This window comes from Lactuca virosa, chromosome 1, assembly GCF_052849685.1.
Source record: "Lactuca virosa cultivar CGN04683 chromosome 1, Lactuca_virosa_CGN04683_v6, whole genome shotgun sequence".
In the NCBI taxonomy this organism is placed as follows: Eukaryota; Viridiplantae; Streptophyta; class Magnoliopsida; order Asterales; family Asteraceae; genus Lactuca; species Lactuca virosa.
The window spans coordinates 83,280,532-83,304,875 of NC_136426.1; the positions used below are offsets into that span (position 1 = coordinate 83,280,532).

The 24,344-nt window shown below is 33.4% G+C and overlaps 1 protein-coding gene and 1 pseudogene across 2 annotated transcripts; one reads left to right on the forward strand and one right to left on the reverse strand.

The window, feature by feature from the left end:
* Positions 1 to 874: 874 nt before the first annotated feature.
* Positions 875 to 1,599, reverse strand: LOC145116186 (subtilisin-like protease pseudogene; annotated as a pseudogene).
* A 3,084-nt stretch (positions 1,600 to 4,683) lies between these two features.
* LOC145149255 (uncharacterized) lies at positions 4,684 to 7,907 on the forward strand. Of its 2 annotated transcripts, none has more exons than XM_079075203.1 (4): positions 4,684 to 4,896; positions 5,728 to 5,908; positions 5,986 to 6,056; positions 6,142 to 7,907. In XM_079075203.1, the coding sequence occupies exons 2-4, from the start codon at positions 5,803 to 5,805 to the stop codon at positions 7,672 to 7,674; spliced, it is 1,710 nt and encodes a 569-aa protein (XP_078931329.1). In that variant the 5' UTR covers positions 4,684 to 4,896; positions 5,728 to 5,802; the 3' UTR covers positions 7,675 to 7,907. The 2 variants fall into 2 exon arrangements, with proteins under 2 accessions (XP_078931329.1, XP_078931330.1); XM_079075204.1 differs by lacking the exon at positions 4,684 to 4,896 and adding an exon at positions 4,963 to 5,609.
* Positions 7,908 to 24,344: the final 16,437 nt, after the last annotated feature.

Genomic DNA, 24,344 nt, shown 5'->3' on the forward strand with positions numbered 1-24,344 from the left:
TTGTTTATAAAACATTATTTAACGTATTTATAATATTATTGTAAATTTATATTTATATAACATTATGTAACTTATCTATAATATCATTGGAAACAATTTGAAAAATCATGGGAGTATCAAATGTATGTGGTCAAAGGAAAATGCTTCATTTATTGGTCCAAATTGATCAAACTCGGACCAATTCAACTCAATATACCAAACTACATAACTTTTTTTCTAGTGAAACCCGGTTTGTATATATTTCGTGCTTTTGAATCAAAGTGATTTTTCAAACAGTTATAGTTTTAGGTTTAGGTAGATGTTTTTTTTATATTTATATAACATTATGTAAATTATTTATAATATTATTAGAAATAATTTGAAAAATCATGAGAGTTTCAAATGTACGTGGTGAAAGGAAAATGATTCCTTTACCGGTCCAAATTGATCCAACTTCAATTTAACTCAATATACCCAACTACATAACTTTTCTTTCTACTTAAACACAGTTTGAACCTTAAAAAATCTGGTTCAAAACTATTTTTGGAATTATAAAACTTATCTGGACACTTGCCGATATAGACAATCTCACCAAAAAAATATCTTCAAAATCCTACAAAGGTAGGCATAAAGAAGTTCTGATGGTTTGGTCCCTTTGAAACATTTCACAACTCCTATTTATAGAAGAGGAAAAGTTCTTTTGTTTACACTCACCATCGATGTGGGCAGGGGCGGAGCATTTATAGGGCCAGCAGGGGCTCTGGCCCCCCCTGAAATTTGGGTTAGAAATAGCCTTATAACATCAAATCTTGTAAATATAGGCCTACTATTGTCAACCTTGGGCTGGGGCCCCTCCTAATCAATTCTCCAATAGACGGAAGCCCAAACCAATTGACTAGTTAGAAGTCAAAATCGATCTTCCAATCATCCCTAAACCTTTCGCAGTCGGCAGTTCCGCTTCTGCCCCATCTTCGTTTGCTATCGCTTGGATGCCTGCACATGGACACCACCGCAGCACCACTGTCGCTGTCCACAGTTCACCGAAAATCAGGTATGCTCTCCGTTTTTCTTCTACAGTTCTCTCTGTTGCTGTTAATAGAAATTTGAAAGTAAGAAAGAATACAAATCTATTTGTTGACTTTGATCGAATTTAGAGTAAAAACTAAAAACTATATGCTAACATAATCAAATACAAGCAACATTTTATCTAACCTTTCAGAAAGAAAACGAATTTGATGAAGCCATATTTGAGATTTGACCAATTTATGGGAAAGGCTAGAACTATTTCTACATACAGTATGAAACAAGAGGCATAAGCTTTTGATGGAAACTCTTTGGTTGGTATAACGATTCGCCATCAAGTAGTTTTTTGTTTCCGAGATAAACTATCGTCCTTATTCGTCTATCAATGGTGCTAGCCCAAACTGTAAGGACCCATGGAACCTCGTTTGACAGTGTTCCGTTAAAAGGCCCGTAATTACCTACCGAACAGCTCACGAAGATCCCTTTCTGTATGGCTTTAAAGGCGCTAATTGCAAGAGAATCTCGATAGAAGGGTACAGAAGCTCCACCAAATGAAATTGAAAGCACATCAACCCCATCTCCTATAGCTGCATCCATCCTTGCTATATTGTCGCTTTCAGAACAATATTCCTAATTGCATACTTTATACATAGCCAAGTGTGCCAATATCTTGAAATTTGATATCACAATATTCATTTCTAATTGTAGAACAATTGACTTCAAGAATCAAGAAGATCAAAAAGTCTTTAATTTGAGCATATATACAAACATTGAGTTCCAATAGAACCTCATTATAGAAGTGCGAATTCTTTTAAAAATTATAAAAATCCTTTTTTATTGAATCAATCAAGTTCTTGACAGATTTAGTAGGAAAAAAAATCATTTATTGACTTATCTATCTACACCAAACCCACTGAAGCTATTAATGAATTGTTGTAGTTTTTTGTTAATTTTTGTATAAAATAAACTGATGAGTGATGAGTCTTGCTTTTGTCTAATTTTTTATTTTTATTGAGTGATATGTTCCTTAATTTTGATTTTTATAGATACAATCATGGGAAAGATGAAAACCATTGATTATTTGGTGTATTTTTGGTTAATAAAATGTTCCAGTTTTTTGTAAGTTGTTTTTCTATGTATTTTTGGTGTTTATTTGCTAAAAAAATTGTTTTTTTTGTGTAAGAACGGTAAGTTTAGTTTATAACACATTCAGCCCCTCCAAATTAATTGTTCAAGCTCCGCCACTGGATGTGGGATGAAGACATTGTAATAAAACACACTTTCTTGTTTATAGAATATTATTTAACTGATTTATAATATTATTGTAAAGAAATTGAAAAGTCATGGGAGTTTCAAATAAATGTGGTGAAAGAAAAAATGCTCATTTTATAAGTATATATAGATTATATGCCTCTTGATGCACATCACATAATCAGAACACAAAAGTTTAGAAAGAAACTCTAAGAAACTCTATAAGACTAGAAATTTCATCTGAAGCTACCATAAAATTCAGAATTAAACATAACGCAACATAAAAGAAATCTAAATTCATTCTTTCTACTGTAATCGTCTTCCAACAACCAACGAAATAGTCTAAATCCGGAAACAAACAAACAAAAACATTGAAAACAAATCGGAAATTGGAATGAGAAATAAAACACAATATGAGAGATCAAAATTCAGAAATCCAACTCACCCAACCCCAATTTAAAATTGAAAACCTTAAGCTTCTTCAGATTTTCGTCGCCCATTCTTTAAAAATCAGAACAAAAAAATAAACTTAGAAATTAGAAGGAGAAGTAGAGAAATTCGTTGTAGTAGGTTTTTGAAGTTGGAACGAGAAAAGAAAACATAATAAGGAGATGAAAATTCAGAAATCGAACTAACCCAAACCTAGTTTTGAAATCGAATACCTCATAATTCTTTAGATTTTCGGTGGCTATATGCTTCAAAAATCATAATACTAGGAATGTGATTATGAGAAGTAAAGAATCGAAATAGAGAAATCATAAATTAGAATGAGAAATAAAGAAATTCAATTCAGTAACCACTAGGTTTAAGAGAGAAGTAGAGAAATTATAATGAGAAGGATCAGTCCGTCAGTCGATTACAGGCTCCGCAATCTAGACAATGTGCTTTTCTAGACGTCGATTGGCTTCTCGAGATGCTTCACGTCCACGCTCAAGATAACGATATGTTGCCTCCAAACACCTGTGAATTGTGAATCACTATCAGACCATTTATTGGACTAAACTTTGGACCAAAGTGAATTGTGAATCACTATCAGACCATTTATTGGACTAAACTTTAGGCCAAAGTGTATATACAATATTAATTATTGGATCAATTTTATGCTCTTTTTTTTGTTGTCGTGGGTTATGGCCCAACTCGCCCATGTATTGGACCAACCCTTGACAATACAAAATGGGTATTCTATATAGTTAGTTTAAGAACAAAGGGAAAATTTCATATACCCCACTCTTAAACCTCAAAATATCATATTTGCCCAACTTAATTTCTCAATATCATATTTATCCTTCATAAACCTTCAAAATATCATATTTGTCCAATCCTTTTTTATAATGTTTTTAATATTTTATAATCATTTTTATACCTTAGATTTATCATAATAATTAAAAATTTTAACCATATTATCTTTACGTCTATGATAACGGAATGCGAACTTCTAAATTGTTGGAATGTTGCCCTCTTGACAAACAAAAAGATTCATCTTCAACCCTCTCTATGAAATGTATATTTTGATTGTTTAGTTTTTGTTGTTGTTGATTTATCATGTTGTAGATGAAAGATATTTTAGATATTACCATTGACATGATGTTTAAAAAGTGCATATACGATATTTTGATATTTAAAAAGGACATATATGATATTTTGATGTTTAAAAAGGACATATATATGATATTTTGAAACTTTATGAATGGTAAATATGATATTTAGAAATTTTATGAAGAGTAATTATGATATTTAGAAATTAAGCTGGGTAATATGATATTTTGATGTTTAAGAAGGGAATATATGAAATTGTCCCAAGAACGAATATTAGATTTTTTTAAGCAAATGATAACAACAATCATACTATCTTACGATCAATTCTACGGTCCTACGATTCGATCCTAATTTTACCAAAAAACAATCCGAATAAGATTGTGATCGATTTACCTAGGTGATCATAGAATCATCAGGATCGTGATTTTAACAACCTTTCAAACTATACAGAAAATTATTCAAATAATAATAAACTTTATAAAAGCGAAGATGCTTTTATATCAATTATTATTTGTTAAAACAGTTAATTACTAGTATTTTATAAAAAAGGTGAAACATGATAATCTGAAAAGTTTCCCATGACGGGTCCACACAATCGTCACTACCCTTTGAAATCCTCCACTTCGACCAACAAGATTCCAAATCAGTAAAGGTTTCTTTTTCCTTCACGTAAAAGAGTTCAAATATAAAAGAGGCGTTTATAGAAAATTTATAACCTTTCTCTTGATTTACATATATAACATTTTTTTCCTTATAAATCAAATAAAATGCAAAAAATAAAAAATAAAATAAATAAATAAAAATTGTAGAATAAATTCCCTATTACAAAATCCAACCAATTTGTTGACTGACCCATTTAATGTCTTTGAAAAAAAATTATTAAAGAATGCGACCACTTAAAAACCCAATAGTATACTCTACAATAATGTTCTAAAAATTCTCTCAAAATCTCTGCAAATTCAGTTCCGGTTGTTTTTGTTTCTATTTGTCATAGTTTATATATAGATTCGTTGCTCTATCCGGAATGGAAGCTTCGGGCATAGAAGAGAGTGAACAGACTCATAACCTCACTTGCAGATCTTGATTTCTTCATGTTCAATTGTTCATGTAAGTTTTCGCTGATTTGGGCTCGTTTATTTTGATAAATTCTTGAATATATCATCTGGGTTATAATTTTTATGCGCGTTTTGATCTGAGCTTGTAACTTGATAGTAGACAGTTCACTGTTTTTGTCAAAAGTCAATGATGCAGACTTCTGCCATGAATTCCGTGTTCTGTAAACTGTAATCAATTCTACTAATTTTGAATATCTAGGGTTTAATGTGTACCAATGCAGTTCAATTATTCATCGGATACTCCACATGTGGATTTGGTATTCGATTGTTTTGGAGTACGAAATTTTGTGAAGCTTCTTTATGTGGTCGATCAGATATCTACTAGCAGTTAAAATCTTTGACATTTCTAGGAAAGAATGATGATGTTACACAAGGGAATTCATGTTTTTAATGCTTTAATTGACAAATTCAAGCTTAGTAAATGTTTGACTTATCTGTTCTTCGAAGTAATTTCAGTCCACTTTCCGATTTTAAAATTTAGTACTTTTTCAAAATCTTACCAAAATCAGTCGGTTGTACCTTACCATATAAAAAGGAATCAATCATGCAATATCTGTCTTTTCTTCTTTATATCTAAATACCCATCAAGAATGTTGAATTTTAAAGCTAAAAACTAATTTGATTTTGACTCTAAAAAGTCAAAATTCGATTTGAGGGAGGAGTATCAGTAAGAATCACATATATACATTGCAAGCAACCCCAAAGGTGTGATTACTTACTTACTTACTGGTTGGTGGATCAGTAGATAGATTGTTTTGTTATTTATAAAATTTCAATACTTTGATACCCTTTTAAGCATTCGATTATACGATGATATTTGCAGAAATTTTGAAGGCCTTATGATTTCAATCAAAGCAATAAATTTCTTGAACTGAGGTTCAGATGCAATCATGCAAATATGAAAGTTGACAAGTTGAAACAAGATTCCGGCGGTGGTTTTCTCGATTTATTCGATTGGAATATGAAATCACGCAAGAAATTCTACAAAACTCCTGATTTATCAGGTAATATTAATCTCAATACTCGAAAGATATTAGCATTTTTCATACTTTTTTTTTAACTTCAGTTTAAATTTTTATAGAACAATCGAAGCAGAAAAGGAGTAGCGATGTAAACATAAATATACCCATACCCATTACGCAATTTCATCCGGTATGAATCGCTATACATTTATGTTTAGATTTTGAAAGAATTTATTTGTTTCGAAGCTGAAAAATTACTTGTTTGAACATAAAAGTCGAAGGAATCGAACAATCGAAGCAGAAAAGGTTGTTCGTCTTCACTAATCGATGAAGATGATTATGGAAAATCCCCCGGAGTAGTTGCTAGGCTTATGGGATTGGATTCGCTTCCAAATCCAACTTCAAGTTTCAACGACACACAATCAAACCGATTTTTTGATTCCCGATATGTTAGAAAAAGAATCGAACTTGAACAGAAAGATTTCCACCAACAAATTGATCGAAAACATAAAGTGATCGAGAAGTTTCAAACCGAAAGTTTACCACGAAAATCCGATAAATCGGTTCATGTAACTCGACAAAAACTCTTATCTCCGATTAAAAGCTCCCGATTCGGGTCATCGGATGACCCGATTCGTATAATGCAAGTCGGGTCAAAAACACCATCGAGAAAACCATCGGAGTCGAATGCTGCTAGGAGTTTAAAAGGGCAATCAATGAATAAGAGTTGGGATGGTTGTTTAGAGAGAAAACCGTTCATGGAAGATGGAAAGAAGTCGGTTTCTTTAGCTCTTCAGGCAAAGATTAACGTTAAAACACGAGAAGGTTCGAGTACATTAAGGAAATCTTCTAGGAACAGTGTGCTGAAACAAAACAACCAGAAACAAAATTGCTTGAATGGAAGAGGATTAGGAAAACCTAATGCAAAATCTCCGGTGACTTTGCCCAACTCACAGTGCCGGAAACCAGTTTCCGGGAAGAGCTCGAGTAAGATTCCGGCGAAATCTATGAACAAAACTGTCAATCAAAGGAAACGTGATAAAAATGAAGGAGATGGATATGTGGTTAGATCTAATGGATCGGATGTCGTTTCTTTCACATTCACTTCCCCAATTTCACGCACTCCGGTAAGATCTACAGAGAAAAAGAACACCTTTTTAGCTGAAAATCATGGTACCCTTTTGGACCAAAAACTAAGGGAAATCAACATAACTACAATCTTCCAAGATAAAATCTATAAAGACGATTCCCGTTCAGGGTTCTCTTCAAATATCCCGTTGTTCAAAGATCAAGATCTTGTTGCAGTTTTCTCAAAGAAATTCACAACAATGGAGGTTGAAACTGAATCAGAACCACGTTACGTGGATAATATACTTTTCAATATCAAGTCCATGTTTGAGGATTTCAGTCTAGGAAGGACTCAAAAGATTGTAAACCCACGTCTATTTGATATACTGGAAGCCAAAAGACCGATTCTTGGGAAGAAAAACGAGGCGAAGTTAAGGCGTAAACTTGTGTTTGACTGTGTGAGTGAGTGTGTTGACTTGAAATGTAGAGTGTGGCTAAGAGGTTTATTGGTGGTGAGAAGAAAAAAACGGTTAGCAAAAGAAGTGTGTAACAAGATCTTGGGGTGGGAACGGATGAAAGATTGTATGGTGGATGAGCTTGTAGACAAGGATATGAGCAGTGATGAGCATAAAAAATGGCTTGATTTTGATGTTGAAGCGTTTGAAGTTGGAGTGGAAATCGAGAGGCGATTACTCGATTCTTTAATCAATGAAGTTGTTGCTGATATTTTGGTACTATAGTTACGATTAAAATGCATAGAATTTTGTGGATTTGGTTGTATGTTTATGGTTTTTTCTTGCAAATATCGTTTCTTTATACAGTTTTTGGGAATAATTTGGGTTCTTTTTTGCATTTTCTGTTGATCTTTTTTTGCATATTATCGTGTACCACAATGAGCAAATTGTTGTGGAAGGTCTTGATTGTGCATTATGAACTCCAGAAGATGTTTGTATAAGACTGTATTTTGTATGCACTTCGTATATTGTTATATATTGAATAGGATAGACCCACTAGCTGTATCATAGTCTCTCGGCCGTGGGCATTGTATGTTTCTGTTCATAGTATCATAATTAGATCAAATCAATTACGAGAAATCTCACAATATGTGGTTTCGGAGCTAAGGCCATCGGGTCTCCACCATCTCAACATCTTTACCACCTTAACACCATCTTCCTACCACAACTTTGAGGCAACATCTTTACCAGGGCCGGTCCTATGATTTTGAAGGCTCTGAGCAAACCGTAACAAATGAGCCTTTATATATATATAGGGGACAGTTCAAATAAAAACAGTAAACAGTATGAGAACGTAAAAACACTTTTTTATGTTATTATTCTGTAATGAATTTTGTATCGACAACTTTATGTCATTATTCAGCAAAGAATAAATGAATAGTCAAAGGTTAAAATTAAAATTAGAATTTACTACAAAAATGCACATACATAAGTTTATAATAGAATAATAACATTGTAATGAATATATGACTAATAGAAAGTTAATATTTATATTAGAATTACTTCAACAATACACATATACAAAATTCATTACAGAATAATAACATAAACAAAGTGTTTTTACGTTCTCACACTATTTACTGTTTTTATTTGAACTTACTTCTATATATATATATATATATATATATATATATATATATATATATATATATATATATATATATATATATATATATATATATATATATATATATATATATATATTTCTAAAAAGTAAATTAAATTAATTAAAAATGGAAAATGTAATTTTTTAAAAATTGAGGGGATGAATATATAATATCTAAAAGAGTAAATTACACGAATGGTCCCTATGGTTTGGGGTAATTTGCGCATTTAGTCCCTAATTTATTTTTTTTATCTTGGAAAGTCCCTACTGTTTGTTTTTGTTACGTGTTTGGTCCCTACTGTTTGTTTTTGTTACGCGCTTGATCCCTGTCTTACCTAAAAATACTATTATTTAAATAAGGAAAAATGGTGGGGTAGGTAAGACAATGTGAGAGGGTGGGGTTGGGGGTGTGTTTATTTAAATAAGTTAAAAAATCAAGGGCAAAATAGTTTTTTTAGGTAAGACAAAGACCAAATGCGTAACAAAAACAAACAGTAGGGACCTTCTGAGTTAAAAAATAAATTAGGGACCAAACACGCAAATTACCCTAAACCATAGGGACCATTCGTGTAATTTACTCTATCTAAAACTGATTTTATAAAGAAATTGGACGGTTAGATTAATTTTAAAATATTAAGCATAAATGAAGGGCTGAAAGTGCAAAATAAATAAAATTACTTTATGTTAAGAAATCTAGTGAATCTACGGAAATGAAAAAGAAAAATAGAGCTGCGCCAAATCAATTTTATTTTTAAAATTGAATACAATAATATATATATATTACCGAAAACCAAGCCACCCCGACTTCATGCGTCTTGGGGGCGGTGTCACGCAGTGGTCGATGATCCACCTTAGCATCACGCGTGAGGCCTGACCCCCCCACACCTCCCCCCCCCCACACACACACACAAACACACACACACACATACACACACACATATATATATATATATATGTTAGGTTATTGTTGTTCTAACTAACTCTATATATAAGGATGGTTCAAATGATTGACACCATACATTATCAGAGTTAAGTTTACAAAACGCGAAAACGAATGTATTCGAAGCGTGTGTACAGTCCCGTCGAACTCTTCTCATAAACGTCCTGCAAAAGAGGTTAATCCACAACCGTAAACATAAAGTTTAATGAGTTACCTGGTATACCATATATTCCACCATACATACAATGCATCCACATACAATCATCGACTCTAGCGTCGAGCAAACAAAACTCCTATCCACATACATATATCATATGTAATAGGCCCAACCCAACTTACATAACGGGCCCCGTCGAAACATACATAACGAGCCTAACCCAACCATACATAACAAGCCCAACCTAACCATATATAATGGGCCCCACCTAAGGAGTAAACGAGTCCAACCCAACCTCCACTGATAGGAGCTACATCTTGGTCTTCCCTACAAATGTGAGGGGCCAAATCCTGGTCTTTCATCCAATTCATAAAGTCATATGTAGTCAGGGATCAAATAGACATCCGAACAGATGATCCACCCGATGACGAACAATCAAAAAAGAACATCACAATAAGGCATTAGACCAAAAGTTCTCAGACAATCCATCGTAAACTACATAGTACCAAAGCTATCACTACCACATAATCATGTAACATAAACACATAAAATATACTTGTATATTACATAACCTTGACAACTAGCCTTCCATAGTCACCGTGCCATTGACAACTTCTCAATTAAGTCCTTCGCTGGCCAAACATTCATAATCCTGATAATTGTCCTTACCTAGTTACCCTAACCAAACATTACTCTTAACACTATTATACGATCAATAGGCAAGACCCTACCAGTCTAACATACCATGACACCAAGTGCCCTACACTGCACATGCATAACAAGGAGTAGTCAACTAGCATATTTGTACTCTAATAGTACCCCTATCCTACCATGCAAAACATATACAATGGGATACGTGGCAGAGTGAGAAACTCATGTGAACTGAAGAATCGGAGAAGCACAACAACACTCGTACACCTTACACTGCTCAATCCCGCGAACCGAATAACACTAAAAAGATATAAATCCTCACTCAAGAATCCAAATCCTCCAAGTTTGATCCCAAGTCAAACTGGTTAAAATTCAATGGTAAAAAAAGTCAACGGTCAACCAAGTCAACAACCACCACAACGTGGAGACCTATTGGCCACGTCGTGGGCATGACATGACAAAATAGACGACATACAGGACATTATCACGTTGTGGGCCCTCTTTGGCTATGTAATGGGAATACCAGGACAACATAATCGCGAATCAATATTCCACCACGTCGTGGGCCCTCCTTGTCCACGTCATAGTTATTGGCAGAACTCTCTGTTCTTCATCAAGAGCTTAATCCTTACAAATCTAAGCCCAAAACTTCAGATCTAGTCCTTCTCAAAGCCTTAATGTATACAATTTCCAACTTTATCCATTAGGACCTCACCCCAAAGCAAGATCTACAATCCTAAGTCGAAAATGACATAAATCCTTCACAAAACATGCATGGCTCGAAGGATAAGATCAAGATACCAACTTTCCAACAAGAAAAGGTCCAGAAGACAATCCTTAGTGCTTAGAATGGGTTGGAGTCATCTCAACTCCAAGCACACCACCAAAAAGGGACCAAAAGCATAAAAATAGACCATAAGCTAGATTTAACAAACTAGAAGTAAAGGTCGAAGCTTTATACTCATAATGGTCCAGAAATGAAGTCACTTTGCTAGATCTACACTTGAGCTTTTCACCAAAAGACTTTGCAAGCAACTTGATCTTCAAGCTCCACACCAAAACATGAGAAATGAGCCTTCAAGTGGCCAAGAACACCTCAAGAACACTCAATGGGGCTAGGGTTTCGAGATAGGAGGGGGGAGGCTGAAGAAAATGACCTAACCCTAATATTAAAGTCCTTAAATATGGAGAGAAACCCTAAAAATCATGGGCTTGGGCAGCACAGTTGTCACGCCGTGGCCATCCTCTTGTCACGTCGTAGCAACCATGTCAGGTGCGATCTCCATTAAAATGACATGCCACGTCGTGGTCATCCATGCACCACGTCGTAGCATAAGGTTTTTCTCAAAAAACCCCATCTTTGATCCCATTATCTCTTCAACTGATCCATTTTGGAAAAACGGGTGTTACACACACACACACACACACACACATATATATATATATATATATATATATATATATATATATATATATATAAATTCGTTTTATTTTAATTCAATCATACAATATAAAGTGTTAATTATAATTCAAGCACATTAACAACTTATATTTAACTATTACTTCTCTTTTCCTAAATATTTTCTAGTAAATGACATAAAAAGCAAAATGTCCAAAGTAGTCGAGCCGATTGTTAATGAGATTTTATTTGTACACAATAAGTTTTTTTCATACACAACAATTTATGCTTCAAAGGGTTGTATAATATACACATTGTATAATCATCTAAAGCATAAATTGTTGCGTATGAGAAAAATTATTGTGTATAGATCGATTCTCATTATCAATTTCTTTGATTGCAAATCTACAAAGTAAATCCTGACAAGTTCCTAAAATTATTGTGTATAGATCGCTTCTCATTATCAATTATGTAGTTGGTCGTTATGGTTTTCTAGATTTAGCACTCTGAGGACAACTAAGGAAAATGTTACGTGCTTGGCCCTTATGTTTCATATTTTTGCTTGGTTGATCTTTTATCCATATAAAACGAATTTTTATTGTTTTAATCTATTTTAGACTTTTTATATATTATTTATTTGTTTTTTTTATTAAAAGAAAAAAGCCAACCACCTCTCTCTCTCTCTTTATATATATATATATATATATATATATATATATATATATATATATATATATATACATACATACTAGGTTATAACTCGTGTACTACACGGATCACAATTTAAATAACATAAGTAATCCATAATAAGTGACTTGGTATACAAAGATAAACCATAAAATTCAGACTATGTAGATAAATAAAAACTAAGAGACAAGTATGTGAATAAGGTTAATGACACCAACTTTCCAACTAATAAGATATAGGTGAATAAGCTTAATGACAACAACTTCTGAACTCTTTAGAAATCAAAACCTAATAATATTTAGACTGTAAAATGATATATAAAAGATACAACTATCAACCATAAAAATTGGATAAACTTATGATAACAAACATACATGGTAGTTTCTTAATATTTTAACAATCTCAAAACATAGGATAAGCTAATCAAATAAAGCTACATGTAAGGAAACTATAAAGGATATTCATCTAACTTTTTGTAGGTTTACAGATGATGTCGCGGTAGGTGCTTTAAGATGTCCATGTGCCGCAAATAGGTAAAACTCAAAATTTTAAATAAATGAATAGTAAAATAAAGCAAGCAACCAAAGAGCTAAAAACTTTAAAATATTAAACGCTAAAAAAAGCAATATACGTTTATTAGATTCTCAAAATAATAACATACGTTATAAATAAATAAAGAATATAAAAAAAATATGCAAATAGATAAAATTTTCCAATAGGATATAACATATTATTTTTTGAAAGTATACACAAACGTGTCATATGCATATAATGAAATAAGAAAAAAAAATTATGCCAAACTTAGAACATATTAGGTTAGAGACCCTTTAAAGTTAGTTTTTATTCCAAAACCTTTTTCGACATATTTGTACATATGATTACAAACTTAATATCCGAACATTGAATTTGCAAGTTAGTTTCAATTCCATTAAGGGTCCTAAACCCGCTTTAAGAATCTCGAAATGTGCCGTAAACAATATATCAATATGATCATATCAACATGTAAGTTAAATTAAGTATGTATAATGGTAGATATGACAAGACTAAGGTCTAGAGATTTGGTTAGCCAAATATTAATATTTGAAACACAAAAGAAAAAAGATCAAGTGTTACCAACAGGTGATAAAAACGAAGAAAAAACACATTATCGGTTAACAAAATAATGCACATTGACATTTCTTGCATCTACCATTTTGATTTCCTAAGGAGTTAGCAATGGACAATAAAAATTAACATGTGTATCTCCAACATAGATTAGGAATAGTCCAAAAAAGAACAGTGTGTTTACTTTAGAAAGCACAATAAATATAATTAATAACCATTTTGAACTTGTGAAAGACCTATGAATATATCACAACAACGAAAGAGAAATTAATGACATTTATAGTGATAAATGAAGGGCTAAATGTAGGAAATACATATACACTTTCACTTACTTTTGTATTAAAACATCCTACTCTCATTTCCTTTTTATTGCAACATTATATTTTCTGTTTTCAGTCTTATTAGGGCATTACATATTGGAAATCAACCCAACTATAGGAAACTATACTTGAAAACTGTACCTAAATAGAGGAATGAGAATTGCTTTATATTTGGATAATTTACTATAATTGATAGATTTTTCAGAGTATAATGGTTTAATATGAAGAAATGCAAGGGGGATGATATGAAAAACACATCAATAAAGTATACAATGATCAAATTAGTAGAGGTGAACAAAGGTCTTTGAGTAGGTCGCATTTTTTAGGGTAAGAAAAGTCTGCAACAGTGCATTTTTTCAACTATTTATCATTGTACCATTGTTACCTAAAACTGAAGCATTGGAGCTATCCACACAACCATATACACACTACCGAAAAATAATATACAAACATGAATTAACATTCTATGCATTAAATAGCAATGTCCTTCCGAGTATTGAACCTTCAAGTTTGCGAGCCTCTAAAAAACATTGTACAAACATCGCTTAGTAGTTTGTGAACTTTCATGTTTAAAAAGGGAAGGGTAACTTAAGAAGTTACACTTAACCCAAAGAAGTTTAAGAAATCACATTGACTTGATGTTCCACTTTAACTAAAATGTTGCTAACTTTTTAAAAGATCCCTATCCTTGTTCATAAAGGATCCTTGGTATATGTGTTTATTTCTTCAGTTTTCAAAAATAAGTTGTAGAAGAAGTAAAACTAAATCAGATTAACAATCTAACAGTTAACAAAATAACACACTCATAGTGATGCTTGTAGATGACATAACTCATGGTACTTGTTGTCACTGTCCTACCAATAACAAGATCAATATAAAAAACTGTAACCATAATCAATTTGACTGCTAGACAATAATAAATAATTTTACTGTAATAACACATATTAGCTTATTTGTTTTAAAATCAAAATAGTTAGAAGCGTCTAAACTCTTTCATTAGGAGATTGATAACAGAAATTCAGCAACACATAGATAAGTTGGGTTACTAATCGATAACAAAAACACAAACAGAATCACAAGGATAAACTCAAAATCATCAATTGAAAGCAAGGAAATTTACGATTTATTGAATCATAAAATCAAATTTTAACTATCATATATGTGGTCATGGATCTGTTCGTTCTTTTGGACTCAATGTTTTTCCTTTCTCCTTTGCTTTTACTTATGGGCTCGATGTTCTCCAACAGTTTGAGACAAAAAAAAATCAAGAAAAGAAGCTCCATAAAAGAGGTTATGGGCATGATTCATGATGAGAGAGTAGGTCGAACCTAAAAATGTAATACCTTTTAAAAAAACTACAAAAATACCTTCAAACAAAGACCATCAGACCAACCATTAAATCAAACTCAAAACAGAGATCATACAGTAGAATAACATTGAACCTCTGATTCTTGAATCTACACAATTGAACAAACACACATGTTATATTAAAAAAAATAAAGAAACCATGGTGAAGAGAAATAGACGATGGAAGACATTGATGTCTCTACAAAACTTTGCCTTCGAGAGTGAGTGATTTTAGAGAGACGAAAACAAAAGGAAACCATTTTTGTTTATGTGAAACTCTTCGAAATGAAAATGAAGACTTTTAGAAAATGATATGACTGACAGAGGGAAAGTGGTAACCATAGGACTCCATTCTTTCCATTTCAAAACCTTTTGGGTTAATAAAAACCCTAGATATATTGAGATACATAGGAAATACTGAGGGATTGAAGCGATGATAAAGAAGACGATAAGGTGGATTCAAAGATGGGTGTGCCGAGATTTAGGGGATTTGGGTTTGAATGTTGATTTTGATTTTGATTTTCATAATTTCTTGCTTTATTTAGGGACAAAGGATACAACAGGAATTGGAATATTTTGGCTGATTTTTTGGGATAGAAATTAGGAAGAATGTGTGTTGATTTCTTGGGAGAACATTTATGAAACAAATATTCAAAATGAGCGGGAAAACAAAGCAAGGATAAACTACAAAACATGCCACGTGGCAAAGAAGATGTGTAGAAAATTGACATGTGTCATGTTTAGGAGTCTTTTATGCCAAACATAGAACATATTAGGTTAGAGACCCTTTAAAGTTAGTTTTTATTCCAAAGCCTTTTTCAACATATTTGTACATATGATTACAAACTTAATATCCGAACATTGAATTTGCAAGTTAGTTTCAATTCCATTAAGGGTCCTAAACCCGCTTTAAGAATCTCGAAATGTGCCGTAAACAATATATCAATATGATCATATCAACATGTAAGTTAAATTAAGTATGTATAATGGTAGATATGACAAGACTAAGGTCTAGAGATTTGGTTAGCCAAATATTAATATTTGAAACACAAAAGAAAAAAGATCAAGTGTTACCAACAGGTGATAAAAACGAAGAAAAAACACATTATCGGTTAACAAAATAATGCACATTGACATTTCTTGCATCTACCATTTTGATTTCCTAAGGAGTTAGCAATGGACAATAAAAATTAACATGTGTATCTCCAACATAGATTAGGAATAGTCCAAAAAAGAACAGTGTGTTTACTTTAGAAAGCACAATAAATATAATTAATAACCATTTTGAACTTGTGAAAGACCTATGAATATATCACAACAACGAAAGAGAAATTAATGACATTTATAGTGATAAATGAAGGGCTAAATGTAGGAAATACATATACACTTTCACTTACTTTTGTATTAAAACATCCTACTCTCATTTCCTTTTTATTGCAACATTATATTTTCTGTTTTCAGTCTTATTAAGGCATTACATATTGGAAATCAACCCAACTATAGGAAACTATACTTGAAAACTGTACCCAAATAGAGGAATGATAATTGCTTTATATTTGGATAATTTACTATAACTGATAGATTTTTCAGAGTATAATGGTTTAATATGAAGAAATGCAAGGGGGATGATATGAAAAACACATCAATAAAGTATACAATGATCAAATTAGTAGAGGTGAACAACGGTCTTTGAGTAGGTCGCATTTTTTAGGGTAAGAAAAGTCTGCAACAGTGCATTTTTTCAACTATTTATCATTGTACCATTGTTACCTAAAACTGAAGCATTGGAGCTATCCACACAACCATATACACAATACCGAAAAATAATATACAAACATGACTTAACATTCTATGCATTAAATAGCAATGTCCTTCCGAGTATTGAACCTTCAAGTTTGCGAGCCTCTAAAAAACAGTGTACAAACATCGCTTAGTAGTTTGTGAACTTTCATGTTTAAAAAGGGAAGGGTAACTTAAGAAGTTACACTTAACCCAAAGAAGTTTAAGAAATCACATTGACTTGATGTTCCACTTTAACTAAAATGTTGCTAACTTTTTAAAAGATCCCTATCCTTGTTCATAAAGGATCCTTGGTATATGTGTTATTTCTTCAGTTTTCAAAAATAAGTTGTAGAAGAAGTAAAACTAAATCAGATTAACAATCTAACAGTTAACAAAATAACACACTCATAGTGATGCTTGTAGATGACATAACTCGTGGTACTTGTTGTCACTGTCCTACCAATAACAAGATCAATATAAAAAACTGTAACCATAATCAATTTGACTGCTAGACAATAATAAATAATTTTACTGTAATAACACATATTAGCTTATTTGTTTTAAAATCAAAATAGTTAGAAGCGTCTAAACTCTTTCATTAGGAGATTGATAACAGAAATTCAGCAACACATAGATAAGTTGGGTTACTAATCGATAACAAAAACACAAACAGAATCACAAGGATAAACTCAAAATCATCAATTGAAAGCAAGGAAATTTACGATTTATTGAATCATAAAATCAAATTTTAACTATCATATATGTGGTCATGGATCTGTTCGTTCTTTTGGACTCAATGTTTTTCCTTTCTCCTTTGCTTTTACTTATGGGCTCGATGTTCTCCAACAGTTTGAGACAGAAAAAAAATCAAGAAAAGAAGCTCCATAAAAGAGGTTATGGGCATGATTCATGATGAGAGAGTAGGTCGAACCTAAAAATGTAATACCTTTTAAAAAAACTACAAAAATACCTTCAAACAAAGACCATCAGACCAACCATTAAATCAAACTCAAAACAGAGATCATACAGTAGAATAACATTGAACCTCTGATTCTTGAATCTACACAATTGAACAAACACACATGTTATATTAAAAAAAATAAAGAAACCATGGTGAAGAGAAATAGACGATGGAAGACATTGATGTCTCTACAAAACTTTGCCTTCGAGAGTGAGTGATTTTAGAGAGACGAAAACAAAAGGAAACCATTTTTGTTTATGTGAAACTCTTCGAAATGAAAATGAAGACTTTTAGAAAATGATATGACTGACAGAGGGAAAGTGGTAACCATAGGACTCCATTCTTTCCATTTCAAAACCTTTTGGGTTAATAAAAACCCTAGATATATTGAGATACATAGGAAATACTGAGGGATTGAAGCGATGATAAAGAAGACGATAAGGTGGATTCAAAGATGGGTGTGCCGAGATTTAGGGGATTTGGGTTTGAATGTTGATTTTGATTTTGATTTTCATAATTTCTTGCTTTATTTAGGGACAAAGGATACAACAGGAATTGAAATATTTTGGCTGATTTTTTGGGATAGAAATTAGGAAGAATGTGTGTTGATTTCTTGGGAGAACATTTATGAAACAAATATTCAAAATGAGCGGGAAAACAAAGCAAGGATAAACTACAAAACATGTCACGTGGCAAAGAAGATGTGTAGAAAATTTACATGTGTCATGTTTAGGAGTCTTTTATTAGAAGTGAAGATATATATATATATATATATATATATATATATATATATATATATATCAAACCTTAACCCATAACCTACTTCATTATCAGTCTCTTCTCTCTAGAATCACCATCATAATCAACCTGCTCTCCTCTTTATAACCACTATCATCACCGGAGAGTGGAGACACTTCTTTATGTCATTACAAATCCAACCATCTTCAATATCTCATACCACCTCAGACTTTCCACAAGATCTAGCTTTTATTAAAGAGTAAACCCTTGTTCTTAGATCTTGTGAAAAAGGAAGCTGGACATCTTATTTAAGATTAAATATGAGATTTGGAAGAGATATTGAATGATCTAGGGCTAAAAACTTGATCCTCGCCTCCGCAGTCGCCGACAAACTTAATCCCCGTTTATGCCAAACTCAATTTTGGGCTCCACCGCCATTTCTCAATCCTCCATCACCATCACTAGCAGTTTTCATTTTAGGAATGATTTCTAAGTAGAGATGTAGATGAGAGAATTCATTTGGGAAAATATGGAGGTGGTTAAACGTGTTTGTTCATGAATGGTGGTGGCGGACGATGGTGGAAGTATTTAGACGATGGTGGCTGTTAGTCGTTTTAGTAGACTATGGTGGCAGTAGGTGTGTGTTCATGAGTGTGTATGTTTTGAAAAATCAATCCATAAATCTAGAGTGTGTATGTGTGTTTATGAGTGTGTGTAAATGAAGATTTTTTCAATGTGTTATTGAGTGTTCATGAAGAACAAACCCAAATGGGTCTGATGTTAAAGACGTTAAAGAGGGGGAGGGAGAGATGATTTTCTTTTTTGTTTTATTTTTAATTTAATTTACTAAAAAAATATACATAATATAGAAAGGGTAAAAAGTCATTTATATGAGTAATGCACCAACCAAAAAAAAAAAACCACGGGACGGAACATATAACGTTTTCAGTAGTTGTCGTAACCACATGGACCAATCCCATAGTTTGTATTTATGTAACATTTTCGATAGTTGTCATTAAAGTGTTCAAAAAAGTAGTTGTCGTAACCACATGGACCAATCCCATAATTTGTATTTATGTAACATTTTCGATAGTTGTCATTAAAGTGTTCAAAAAATTTCAAATCTGAATATCCAATCCGAAAAGTAGGATATCTAGAATCTGAATATCTGTTTTTCGAATCCGGATATTGATTTAATTGATTTTCGGATATTTTGGGTATCCAATATCTGAAAATATGTCTTTTTTATATTTTTATATTGTAGGATATCTAGAATTTGGATATCTGCTTTTATTATTATTATTATTATTTTTTAATAAAGTTTGTAGACTACATAAAAAGTTATTTTTTTTATATAAAACACAAAAGTTTTATTCATTAATTATAGTTTTAAAATATTGTAACCAAATTCATAAAACCACAATTCTATCCGATCATTATACCTCAAAAAAATTCTTATTAAAACATTATATTTCAATTATGACAATAAAAATTGTAGTAATTTACTAAAATTATTCTTATTAAAACATTATAATTCAATTATGAAAATAAACATTATAGTAATTTGAGAAATTTCTCAATATAGAATATTATAAAACCTATTTGCTTTAACAATATTTTTAACATCCATACACAACTAAAATCAAAATCTCTTTTCAATTAGTCCTAATAGAGCAAGTAGTTATCTATTACTATTTTTAAGTTATATTCATTATATATGAAAATAAACCAAACATGTTTACAATAAAACCATTCATTTAACGGGAACTCTTTAACTAAATCCACGCAAAAGTTGAGAAAGAATTACATCGATTATTGTAACACCCATAAAAATTATGTCAATTTAAAACTTTTTAAAACGTTTAAACCAATAATTATTACAAATTTGTTTTCAAAATAGTATCATGTCAGAGTATCTCCAGAATCAAATCATAAAAATATAAGGATGTGCACGATCAAGCCTTCGCCTTCCCGCGATCATCAGAAATACCTGAAACATAATCAACAACTGTAAGCCTGAAACGTAGTGAGTTCCCCCAAAATACAAACGCCATACAAATATAACCATATCATATGAACAACATGCATAATGAGCCATCAGCTAGACCGGACCGCCTCATAGGCCATCAGACTATTTGGACCGCTCTCCGAGCCATCGGCACATCTGGACCGCCTATCAGGGCCTTCAGCCTCTCCGGACCACTCGTCGGGCCTTCGGCATAACCAGTATGCCCTAACCGGGTCTGCAGTCTATCCAGTCCGCCATGGGTATGTTGGCACAAGCACAAAGCATGACCGCCTTAACCCAACCCCCAATCAAACAAACATGTGCACATAAATATCATACGCTAGCTACCATGTACAGATAATCATACAGATCTAACAGATCACTAACATAGCATAATCCTATAACCAGGATACCGATCTAACATATCACTAACATAGCAACCATCCTATAACCAGGATACCGATCTAACAGATCACTAGCATAGCAACCATCCTATAACCATGATACCGATCTAACAGATCACTAACATAACAACCATCCTATAACCAGGATACAAATCATAAAGGGCCAGCCTTGGTGTCGTATACCCTGTTGATATAGTGAGAAGAACTCACCTCACGATATCGAACTGTAGTGATAAGATCAAACTCCCGAATCCCAACCACAAACTCAACCACCTATAACCACCATAGGACCAAGTCCATCAAAATCCCAAATTACCAAAATACCCTCAAAAGTCCAACTAGTCAAACCTTGGTTAAAGTCAAAGTCAACAGTCAAGGTTAACAGTCCATGTTGACCCAACTCGCCGAGTGTAGCTTACAGGCTCGTCGAGTTCTTCCAGAACTCGAGAAATCATGAAAACCCTATTTGACTCGCCGAGTTTCCAGACAACTCGTCGAGTCCTGAAGAAACCAAATATTGGGAAAACCCTAACTAACTCGTCTAGTCATCTCACTGACTCGCCGAGTCCATGCAGAACAAAAAACGGCCAAACTTCGTCTGACTCGTCGAGTTGGCGATGCAACTCGTCGAGTCCGTTCAGTCCATTTCTCATTCAGACGTTTTTAAGCTACCCCAAAGCTCCAAAATGTAGATCTATCCTCCTAGGGCATATTTACCACGCAAAGTTGTAAACTTTACGTGCATGCAAGGTCTTAAAGGCCAAAACCAAGCTAAGGACGAGGTTTTAGGTAAGGAGAAGGCCATAACTTGCTAAAGACTAGAACTTTATGACTATAAGGGGCTAGAGGAGTCCAGATCTGAAGTTACAACTTCAGATCATGCCCAAAACTAGAGATAACTCCATAACCAACTAGAATAGCCCTAAACCTTTGCATGAATAGATCTAGCTAGAGAGGGTAACATCCATAAAATTTGAGCCAATTTAAAACTTTTTAAATCATATAAAACCATTCAGTTATTACAGTTTGTTTTCAAAATAGTTTAAACATCAGAGTTCCCAGAAATCATAAACATAAATCGAGGAAGTGTACGGTCACACCTTCGCCTTCCCGCGGTCATCTGTTGAACCTGAAACAATAAACTGAAACTGCAAGCCCGAAAGCTTAGTGAGTTACCCCCAAAATGCTAACCTCATACAACCATAACATATCATATAACAAACACAGAACAGCCATGCATCTCGAGTCTACAGTGTGACTGGTCCGCCCGCACCGGGCCTTCAGTCCACCTGGTCCACTCTCTGAGTCTACAGTCTGACTGGACCGACCTAACCGGACATTCAGTCTATCTGGTCCACTCTCCGAGCCTCGGCACATCTGGTCCGCCCTCTCGGGGCCTTTAGCCTATCCGGACCGCTCGCTGGGCCTTCGGCCTGACTATGTGCCCTCCTGGGCCTGCAGTCTATCCGGTCTGCCCTGGGTATGTTAGCCTACAGCACGAAGCAGGACCCGCCTCAACCCAACCCCATACCAATCAAACAATCATGTGCACATAAATATCATACGCTAGCATGTATATAACAGATAATCATACCGATGTAACAGATCACTAACACAACAACCATCCTATAACCAGGATACCGACCTAACCGGTCACTAACATAACATCATCCTATATACCAGGATACCGACCTAAACCAGGTCACTAGCATAATACCATCCTAACTAACAGGATGCAGATCTAACAGATCAATAAACATATCAAGAAAATACCCAGATACAAATCCGATAAAGGGTCGGCCTTGGTGCCTTAGACCCTGTTGATATAGTGAGGATAACTCACCTTGCAAAGCCGATTTGAAATGAATGTGACAACCCGAAATTTCTATTCTGTACAACATGTCAATTCAATAGAAGTCAAATCAGTTACAGTTAAATTTTCAGACTTTTTGGATTAAGTTTGATTATTTTAGGATTTACACTTTAGGAGATACCAGGAGAGAGGATGCCCTAGGGTTATAGAGCATCACTGTTATTCCTAAACTTCAAGAAATTGGAGTTACTACCGGGAATAAAATATTTTCAGCCAAAAACCCAGAAATTTGGAGTATATATATGACACTTGTCATTTATTATCATTTTTCCAAATTTCTCAAGAACAAAAGCAAATCCTCTCAAGTATCATCACGGGATTTATTCCAGATCTCGATCTAGTAAGTGTTTTCAACCATTTCAAGTTAGTATATCACTTAATCTAGTGTTTTAACACCTTTCTAACCGTGAAATCATTCCAAAAGGTTGATTCTTCCATTTTCACCAAGAACACCAAGAACACACACTAGTGTTCTTGGCATTTTGGCTCATTTCAAGCTTCCATATAGTAAGTACTTCTATCTTAGAGTGTGTTTAAGCTTGCTATACTTCATTATAACATGAAATCATCCAAGAAACACCAAGAAAATGGTGTTTACGGTCCAAGAACATTCTTGAACCGTAAACCCATTTTAAGGGACCGAAATGTCCCTAGTCCCTTCCTAAGCCTAGGTAACTAACTTGGATCCTTACCTTGATGTGTTAAGGACTTGAAATCATCGAAATACCAACATCCATAAGAGTTTACGGCCGTAAACTCTAGGGTTTACGACCGTAAACCCAAAGGGATGTGGTCTTTGGGCCGTAAACTCCAAATAGGAGTGAAATGGTGCCCTAGCTTCTTCCTTAGGCTTATACTTCAAGAGGAAACACTTAAACGGACTTAGAAACCTTCAAATCAACAAATGGTCAAAAGAGGGGGAGTTTACGGCCGTAAACTCTAGGGTTTACGACCGTAAACCCATTGGGTTGAGGTCACAAAACCGTAAACTCAAGTTAGGGTTTCTTTTGAACCCTAAACCCTATAGCATTGTTCTACAACACTTAGATGCATTCCTTGAGACTAATAACACTTATATAAGGTGTTTAACTTGTCTTAGGATGTCTTAACTTTGCTAATTAGTTGTTTAAAGTCTAATTAGATACATATATGTGGTATTTATATGTTAAATAGGATCATTGTGTGTGTACAAGTCTTCACTTGACACCTAGCAATCCCATTTCTTCAGTTCATCCAAACCACCAACTACAGGTGAGTTCATACCCCTTAATTAACCTTTTAAATGTTTTAAATGCTTTTATGGGGGGGGGGGGATACAAGTTGAACAATTATAGTTATTATATCAATCACATGTGATTAATAACTACCAAACAAATGGTTTTCTTACTTTTCAAACTGGTTATCAATCTATTTATCAAA

Coding starts and splice junctions, on each gene's coding strand:
- LOC145149255 (XM_079075203.1), top strand. CDS start 5,803: ATGAAAGTTGACAAGTTGAAACAAGATTCCGGCGGTGGTTTTCTCGAT. Junction 5,909..5,985: donor CAAAACTCCTGATTTATCAG/GTAATATTAATC, acceptor AAATTTTTATAG/AACAATCGAAGCAGAAAAGG. Junction 6,057..6,141: donor CCATTACGCAATTTCATCCG/GTATGAATCGCT, acceptor TGAACATAAAAG/TCGAAGGAATCGAACAATCG.